The sequence below is a fragment of the Pangasianodon hypophthalmus genome, chromosome 27 (genome assembly GCF_027358585.1).
Source record: "Pangasianodon hypophthalmus isolate fPanHyp1 chromosome 27, fPanHyp1.pri, whole genome shotgun sequence".
NCBI lineage: Eukaryota > Metazoa > Chordata > Actinopteri > Siluriformes > Pangasiidae > Pangasianodon > Pangasianodon hypophthalmus.
Window position 1 is genome coordinate 19305977 of NC_069736.1, and position 10000 is coordinate 19315976.

The 10000-nt window shown below is 45.0% G+C and overlaps 1 protein-coding gene across 5 annotated transcripts in view; it reads right to left on the reverse strand.

The window, feature by feature from the left end:
- Positions 1 to 6: 6 nt before the first annotated feature.
- The window catches only part of gria3a (glutamate receptor, ionotropic, AMPA 3a), a 39067-nt gene continuing 29073 nt past the window's right edge, over positions 7 to 10000 (reverse strand). The window contains exons 14-16 of one of the 5 annotated variants that reach the window (XM_053230533.1): positions 9289 to 9400; positions 1070 to 1325; positions 7 to 782 (exon numbers count right to left, since the gene is read on the reverse strand). In XM_053230533.1, coding sequence (XP_053086508.1) covers positions 1080 to 1325; positions 9289 to 9400 — 358 coding nt within the window. In that variant the 3' untranslated portion in view covers positions 7 to 782; positions 1070 to 1079. Of the gene's footprint in view, positions 783 to 1049; positions 1326 to 5231; positions 9404 to 10000 lie in introns of those variants that run through there. The other 4 variants (XM_053230532.1, XM_053230531.1, XM_053230530.1 and 1 more) reach the window with 4 other exon arrangements.

The window sequence follows — 10000 nt, forward strand, 5'->3', positions numbered from 1 at the left end:
TGCACTGAGTCAGCTGAGAGCTAGTGGAATAGACGGATGGGAAAATTTGTTTGTTTTTACGCTACTGCAGCGAGTCAGGAGAGTGAAAACACTAAAATAATACGTAGCCTATTGATTTAAAAGCGGTTTGTCTGAACGCGACTCTCAGCTTCAAAACATTAGCACACAAAATCTCTCTTCAATATTTCTAATATTAATCTGTAAAATAAAACAAAAGAGGACATTGTGAGCTGGAACGCATTTGTAAATCAAGAGACTCTACGTGAGGTCACGACCCCGAGTCTAGGAACCGCTGCTCTACGCCATTAAAGCTCCTCGGGTTTGGAGGTTAGAAGGTTCTGCAGTGAAGTGAAGCTCCTTGTGGAGATGAAGTGAAGCTCCGTGTGGAGAGGAAGTGAAGCTCCGTGTGGAGAGGAAGTGATCTGGAGTCTGCAGACCAACAAGAACCTCTCAGCAGAAGAAGTGAACTGATACAGAGTGAGAATAAACTGAATAAACAGTTCTGTGGTGGAGATGAGCAGACGGAGAGTAAACAGGAAGTGCTCTGGCGTGGACAGGAAGTTTGGAGGAAGTGTGGATCGGAGAGGAAGCTCTGTTGAATGCTCTGAGTTAACGTGTTTCCTCTAAGGCACCGAGAGATATTGCGGAATCTGAGTGCAGTTGCTATGGTTACAGCAGATCCAAGGGGAGGAGATTAAAGCAGTGGGAGGGGCCAAACTCAAAGGGGTGTGTCCTGTTGAAACCAGTCGCTGAGAATCTGACCTCCCGTGGACCTCCTGCATCTGGAAAAAAAAAAAAGACAGAAATAAAATTCAGTTGCTTTAGAGATGCGAAAGTTTAAATTGTTAATGTAAAATTATATGTACATGTAAAAAATGTAAAATTACAGAAGATAATCTGTAAATGTTTAGCAGGAAATTAACGAATAAGAAGTGAAACAGTGATGAGATCATAGAGGTTGTGTGTATCACGTTACAGCGGAACTCGAGACACGATCAGTAAACTCTACGTTTTCCACTTTATCAGGATTAAGAGATGTAAGCGCTAACCCCGGAGAAGCGATACGCACGTGGCTAGCGCTATATCTTGACGCTCTCGGTGCCGTAGACGTTGAAGCCCTCTCTGTAGGTGGTGAAGCCCTGCGCGCCGGCCGGAGGAGTGTGTTTAAAGTTCTGAGCAGGACTGAGCAGTCGCAGACGTTTGGTCTCCTGACGAGACTTGTAGCAAAACTCAACTAGCGCCACCGTCATGGCGAGTCCCAGACCCCCGACCAGGATATAAAACACACCGGCCACGTTACTGAGACTCAGCGCACTCGTCTTATCCTGCAGAACACACACACACCCGTCACACACACACACACACACACACACCCATCACACACACACACACACCCGTCACACACACACACACACCCGTCACACACACACACACCCGTCACACACACACATACACACACACTCAAGAGGAGATACAGTGCTTTACAGGAACACATGCATGGATACAGACGGCCGTTCACACGCTTCTGTATCCATCTTCTCCTTCACACACACAGGAAGTAGAAATGCACAGATTCTGTTAAACAGGAAGTGTGTTTGTAGACTGCAGCTGAAAATTTACACCAAAGATACTTAAATCACAAATTTCACCTTAATTTCCCCCAGCAGTCTGATCAGGACTGAAATCTAATCTAGACCTTAAGGCTAGACGTGGTCTCTGATCGAGTACTGTGGAAAAATATAACTACAAAGTCTCATCTAGCCCGGGTCTGATCTGGACTGTTAGATTGGATTTGGATTGGTTAATAAGACTGGAACTGTAATCACTGATTGGACTGGATTTGGAATGGAAAAGCTGATTGGACTGGATCACCAGGTTTGGACTGAAGTCTTGATTGGACCCAAAGTTGTTGTTTGAAACTGTAAGGTCTAATTAGGGCCTGGAGGGTTAGATGTAGATTAGATGGTAGATCGGGTTTGTGTCTGGTCTAGTCCCAAGTGATCAGTCTGATTGGGCTTGAAGATTCTGACCTGAAGGTCTGATCTGGACTGCTGTCTGATTTACACTAGAATTGGAAAGGCTGATGTAGAGTTCTGATACTGATTGTGACTAAAACGTCTGATTTGGAGTCAAGGGTTGGATTAGACCTGACAGAATAATGTGCACTATAAATGGAATTTCATATAATAACCAGACGTTTGGATTTATATTCCAAGGTCTGATTTGGACTTCCACCTGTCTGGATTGGACTAGTCACTCTAACTTAGCCTGGTAATGATCTGATTGGACTTGGACTGGAACATTTTATTGGACTCAAAGATCTAATCTGGATTGGCAGGTCTGGATCGAGTGGAGAGATCTGATCAGGATGAGAGTGTAGATTAGACCGGCCTGATTTGCAATGCAACATCTGATTGGACTCTAAAAAAAACATGGATTAGATCTGATTTGGTTCTGATGGCTGTGTTTTAAGTATCTCTGACTTAATGGCCCAGGTTAGCCACACACACACACACACACACACACACACACACACACACGCACTCACACACACACACACAGACTCACACACACACGCACTCACACACACACGCACTCACACACACACACACAGACTCACACACACACGCACACGCACACACACAGACTCACACACACACACACACACACTCACACACACACACACACTCACACACACACACAGACTCACACACACACGCACTCACACACACACGCACTCACACACACACACACACACACACAGACTCACACACACACACGCACTCACACACACACACACACACTCACACACACACACACACTCACACACACACACTCACACACACTCACACACACACACACACACACACACACACACACAGACTCAACACTGAACCATTAGGAGTTAGCGTTAATTAGCACGGCTCTCAGAAGATCCTGGTTGTTGGGTTTCTCCACAATGGCATGAGAAAGAGGAGGGTGATGAAAGTGATGAAAGTGATGAAGAAGATGAAGAGGAGAGTGATGAAGGTACTGAAGATAATGAAAGTGATGATGATGATGAAGGTGATGAAGATGTGGAAGGTGATGAGGGTGATGAATATTATGAAGATAATGAAGGTGATGAAGTGGAGGGTGATGAAGAAGAGGGTGATGAAGGTGATGTAGATGATGAAGGCGATAAAGGTGATGATGGTGATGATGATGATCATGATGATGATGAAGGTGATGGTGATGATGAAGGTGATGCAGATGATGAAGGTGATTCTGGTGATGATGATGATGAAGTTGATGAAGGTAATGTAGATGATGAAGGTGATGATGATCGTGATGATGATGATGAAGGTGATGCAGATGATGATGATTAAGTTGAGGAAGGAGATGTAGATGATGAAGGTGATGATGATGATGATGAAGGTGGTGATGAAGGTGGATGTTATTCCCCTCACTGAACTACTGCTGCAAACTTCACAGCTCTCAAAACTCACTGCAGGACACCAAAATGATCCACTGATTCTACTGAACAGCTTCACATTTCCAACACAGACAAGCCTGAACTACACACACACACTCACACACACACTCACACACACAGACACACACACAGACACACACAGACACACACAGACACACACTCGCACACACTCACACACACTCACACACACACAGACACACACAGACACACACACTCACACACACTCACACTTTATAAAACATTAACAGTGCTGAGGTCCTTTTCTTTTAGAGCTGTGAATAATTGGATCTTTATAAAGGCCTCCTTAGCAGTGACTGGTGCTGGTGTTTTCAGTCAGAGGGGTGGAGTCAGTGGGGTGGAGTCAGGGGTGGAGTCAGTGGGTGGAGTCAGAGGGGTGGAGTCAGAGGGGTGAGGTCAGACGGGTGGAGTCAGTGGGGTGGAGTCAGTGGGTGGAGTCAGAGGGGTGAGGTCAGAGGGGTGGAGTCAGAGGGATGGAGTCAGTGGGGTGGAGTCAGTGGGGTGGAATCAGAGGGGTCAGAGGGGTCAGAGGGGTGGAGTCAGAGGGATGGAGTCAGTGGGGTGGAGTCAGTGGGGTGGAGTCAGTGGGGTGGAGTCAGTGGGGTGAGGTCAGAGGGGTGGAGTCAGAGGGGTGGAGTCAGAGGGGTGGAGTCGGAGGAGTGGAGTCAGAGGGGTGGAGTCAGAGGGGTCAGAGGGGTGGAGTCAGAGGGGTGAGGTCAGAGGGGTGAGGTCAGAGGGGTGAGGTCAGAGGGGTGGGGTCAGAGGGGTGGAGTCAGAGGGGTGGAGTCAGAGGGGTGAGGTCAGAGGGGTGAGGTCAGAGGGGTGGGGTCAGAGGGGTGGAGTCAGAGGGGTGGAGTCAGAGGGGTGAGGTCAGAGGGGTGGAGTCAGAGGGGTGAGGTCAGAGGGGTGGAGTCAGAGGGGTGAGGTCAGAGGGGTGAGGTCAGAGGGGTGGAGTCAGTGGGGTGGAGTCAGAGGGGTGGAGTCAGAGGGGTCAGAGGGGTGGAGTCAGAGGGGTGAGGTCAGAGGGGTGAGGTCAGAGGGGTGAGGTCAGAGGGGTGGGGTCAGAGGGGTGGAGTCAGAGGGGTGGAGTCAGAGGGGTGAGGTCAGAGGGGTGAGGTCAGAGGGGTGGGGTCAGAGGGGTGGAGTCAGAGGGGTGGAGTCAGAGGGGTGGAGTCAGAGGGGTGAGGTCAGAGGGGTGGAGTCAGAGGGGTGAGGTCAGAGGGGTGGAGTCAGTGGGGTGGAGTCAGAGGGGTGGAGTCAGAGGGGTGGAGTCAGAGGGGTGGAGCTGAATTCTATAAAACTCTATAAAACTCTATAAAACTCTATAAAACGTATATAACTCAATTTCATCAAATATAAATATAGAAAGAGCTACAAAAATATTTCCTTAGATAAAAGATAATAAATTATGTAAATACTGAAATATTTAGATTTAAAATATTAAAAATGAAATTAAACATTAAAGTGGTTATGATGCTGAAGTTTGTAAATACATAGCAACTAAATTACTAAAAAAGACAATAACATTATAAATGTTTATTGACTGAAACACAGTAAAATCTAAAGAGTAATATTTGTAAATATTTAGCTTCTAAATTTCTGAAACTCTCTAAAATAGGTATTTTGCGATATTTAAATTAAATACGAAAATAACTTTAAATAATAATAAAATCTGATGCTAATCTGTAAAATGGAATAAATGACGTGTTTATTGTTGTTTTTGTCGAGGTGGACTGACCTTACTGCCCGAGTCCTTGGTCCCACACTCCCCTTTATCGTACCACCACTTGTTTTTCAGCTTGTCTAAGATGCCTTGTTCACTGAGTTTCAATACTGCAAGGTTTACAGGAGTTCTTCACGAGGGAAATAACATAAATAACACCAGAGCAGTGGCCCGTTAATTCATCACACCCACACTCAACATCTCCTTAAACCTGTAAAGTGACACTGAACGAACCTCCCGCTCTCCATTCATCCAGCGAGAGAGAGAGAGAGAGAGAGAGAGAGAGAACAAGAGGCAGCAAGCAGACTGGTGTTACCGTGACCTTTGACCCTCTGAACAATATAGTGCACTATTTGGGAACATTTTGTTTAGACCTTTGTGAAGAACATCTGGTAAACCTCTGGATTCCCACAATGCATTGCAACAAACATCATCCAAACAGTGAACTGCGGCAGGTCCAGGAGCTTAAATTAGATTTGATCGGCCAATCACATGCATGATCATGACATCACCACAACCGTTTATTTAAAAGTTAGCAAAAAATTATTTTCCTAACATCAGCTACTTTTCTAGAAAAACTGGAGAAACAACATTAACGTTAGCTTTAGCTAACTAATTAGCTTCTTTACATTAGCTCAGAGCTACATTTAAATAGCTGACTAGATTAGCTAATGTTGCTAAACTACTAAATTGTTTAATTAAAGCCGAATGTAGTGGTGATGTTGCGTGCACTGACCCGGCACTGACCCGGCACTGACCCGGCACTGACCCGGCACTGACCCGGCACTGACCCGACTGAGGACAAGTGAGACGATAATAAAGGTTTTAAATACACAGATTATTTTTCTGAACTGTTCTCTACATAGTGCACTATCATATCTCAAAGCACTATCTCAAAGCATAAATATCAGGAGCAAGAAAAAAGAAAGAGTAGCAGGATGTTGGCAAGCAAGCAGGGCTAGCATTGGCATTACCTTTGACCTTTGACCTACAGTACCAGGACCTACTGTAAAGGCTTTGAGTAATCGGCACTCACTGTTCCAGCGGAGACACACTGAGAGAACTGGAGAGATAAACATCACTGATTGTCGTTGTTATTATTATTACAGGACAAAGTGCAGCGTTTTCATGAGAACCTCTGGATCTAGAACCCTTTATTAGCTGACAGGAACCAACATTCAGTGAAGGAGAGGGTTCTGGCCGGACGCGTTACAAACTCAAACACACCCTACAGGCAGAAACACAACACAAACTTCACAAGACATATAACTCCACACAGCGATGTCTGGGGCCAAGCACCAATACTGAGCCGCGCAGTGGGTTCGGTGTAAAGCGACAGTGTTGGAGATGCAAATGGAGTTAAAATAAAACAACATCGTTAATTCCACCAAAACAGGAAGTTGTGCACGGCCAAGGCCAGGTAAATCAGACCTTTTGGTGCTTGGACCCCTAATAAATAAACTTACACAATGAGTGAGATCAGTGAATTTAGAGACACTTTCACAGACGAAACCATTATCTTCAAGCAGAAGCGCTAACCGCAAAGGCTAAACGCTAACAAAATCTGCTAAACATTAACCACAAAGGATAAATGCAAGAAATAAACTACAAAAGTTGAAGGATGAAGGATAAATGCAAAGACAACCAGCACAGGATAAATGTTAACAACTGTAATGCTAACAACAAAGACTCAAGAGCTAAATGCTAAATCACAAAAGTGACACACTTAAAAACACATGCTAACTGAGGAAGCTAAATGCTATAAATGCAACTCTGCAGTGAAAATACAGTAATGCTGATTCTGAATATTTTAAAAACAACAGAAACTTTAGTTAAAATGGAAAATTTTGTAATTTGTCATTACATGGTTTCGTATGTGAAAGTGCGCTAAGTCTGTCTGCGCCTCATGATTAGCAACCTTGCCGCTAAATCTCCACTTGCGGTTTTGCAGGCACTTCCTGTCGCGGGGTGATGATGCGATGTTTCTGTAGGGTGTGTTTAGTTGGTAAGACGTTGATTATGTCATAAACAGGGCTGCTGAGTGACTCAGTTTATTTCCTTTCTGTTAAATGACGACGGTTTGTAATTCAACAACAGCAAATACACCACACTCAGCTTTAACAAAATACAACATGAGGAAGGTGACGATTATTTCACGTCACGTGTTTAATATTGTGACGTATAACTGAATAACTTCTTCTTTAGCATGAGAATGTGTCAAAAACTTTCATCATGACTACAGCTAGCTGCTTTTCTCACAGTTTCTCTAAAGGATGAATGTGTCACTCAGTGCTGGGTTTGTGTCACGTTAACGTACGTAATAAAGTTTTAAATGTGACTTTTCTGTAACACTGAGGAGAAGAATGAGGAGTCGCAGTAACACATTTCTGCCACAGGGGTCTCCAAAAACACCCAAAGTTACAGATACACACCGCTGCTTTAAATCACAACTCTAACAAACACACTGTAGCTTCAAAGTCACTGCAAATCAAACAACCTGTTTAGGCAACACATAACATGTTATTAGTTTCCATAGCAACAGCTGAAAGAACGAACAGTATTTAGTTTCTTACCCGTACGATGCTTCAAAACATTTTCAGGTGAAACAGGAGGCGCTGTAGGAGAGCTGCGATTTATTGTGTGTCATTTTCTCTCTGCGTTAACGTTAACATTAGAATTGTGTTTCATCTTTTACACATTTCTCTGATGTTTGTTTTTTTTTATTCCATGCAGTATATTTGCTGTATGTAGTTGAATTACTCCCATCATGCATTGCAGGGCTACAGGCAGGTCAATAAATGAGAAACATGCAGTCCTGATGTCATAACGGACTACATACCCTCTTACCCAGCATGCTCAGCTGCTCTTCGCACAGATCCGGCAGCCATATTGGATTCTCCACTGGATTTGGGGATTCAGAGAACCAATCAAAGACGAGTGGAATCATGAGAGCCAATCAGAGACGAGACACAGGCTGCATCACTGCACGAGAGTGGCTGAGTGCAGGGCGTGTGTGTGTGTGTGCGTGTGTGTGTGTGTGTGCGTGTGTGTGTGTGTGTGCGTGTGTGTTGTAATAGTTTCCTATGTTTCATTCCTGGCTTTAATGCGCCCTCGTCCACTTCCCCTTGATCACTACTGTACAGCTCGAGTCAGGTTTGTTAGTTGACAGCCCTGCTGTAGGGTTCCACTTACCCAGAATGCACTGCTGCACTTTTCAAAATGGCAGCTGACGTGTAAAACAGGAGCGAGTGCCTCAATGGCTGTGTCCTAAAAGTTTTTTGCGACGTTTTAGTCGACATTTTACTAACTACACAGAAACTCTGGCAATTGGGACATTTTTGTAGGACACACACACACGCACACACACGCACACACGCGCACACACACACACGCACACACACACACACACACACACACACACGCACACACACACACACACACACACACACAGACACACCTCCAGGCTCAGTGGGGGAAGTCGATGAGGACGCGTAAGAATCAGAAATGAACCTCAATGTCATGTGACTGAGTGAGGGATTGTGGGAAATTCTTCATTAGACTTCTCACGGGTGCCTGTGATGCTTCGTCCTCTCAAGACTTCACTGTTCGCCCTGCTGTCCCTGACCTTCACCCCTGACCTTTGACCTTTCACACCAATAGTGGACAGCATTGAGTGGCAGCTTCAGCACACACACATTAATATTAAATCAATCATTCTGAAATAATTAATAATAAACTTCCCCTTGTTGCCATGGAGACATAAAAAGCAGCTGAAAAACTCTTACACCACCTTTCACAACTACACGGCAACACGCTAACTACATGCCAAGCACACGCTACATGCTACACGCTACACGCTAATCACTGCTCTCTATCCTTGCTAATTAAAGGGTTCACTGTGATCTCTATCTACTCAATAATAATAATAATAACAACAACAACAACAACAGGCTGTTATTGTCGCCTGCTAGCATGGTTACTGTTGCTGGGGTCAGAGGTCACAGCCTTGCCGATTACTCTCTCCAGCCTTGTTAATTTGTTTGTTTGTTTGTTTGTTTGTTTGTTGGCTGACCTTGGAGTCCCCTCCCCCGCTGCCACACTCCCCCTTGTCGTACCACCACTTGTTTTTCAGCTTGTCCAGCAGGCCCTGCTCGTTCAGCTTTAACACAGCCAGGTTCACAGCACTTCTTGAAACGATAAAACATGTCTCATCACAACAACAGCCAGAGCAGCTTCGTGAGAAATCTAATATCACACTCATTAGCTCAGTAAAGAGGAGCGCTAACGCTCCGTGTGGAGTCTGTTCTCGTTCATCAGCGTCATACCTGTAATCACATTTCTGTATGGTGAAGTAACCACGTTATAAATTACAACATTTGTAAAGCCTCATAAAGCTGCCATTAACCTATGAATGCAAAACTCCAGACTATTTACAACTTTATTTTTCTTCATTTAAACTGCAAACTGAAGAAACTCAAACTACCAAAGAACACTGTGAAACGTTACTCCCTTCAGTAACCCGGCGAGTGGAACACAGCTCCTCAGCCATCTTCTAACACGTGCTTCTTTTGTTCATGCTGGTGAGGAGGTTTGTTCTGCTCTGGTTTATTCACTCCTCCCATTAATGCCACCCACAAGCTCCTCCTCCTGCCATCCTGACACCCACAAGCTCCTCCTCCTGCCATCCTGACACCCACAAGCTCCTCCTCCTGCCATCCTGAGACCCACAAGCTCCTCCTCCTGCCATCCTGAGACCCACAAACTCCTCCTCCTGCCATCCTGAC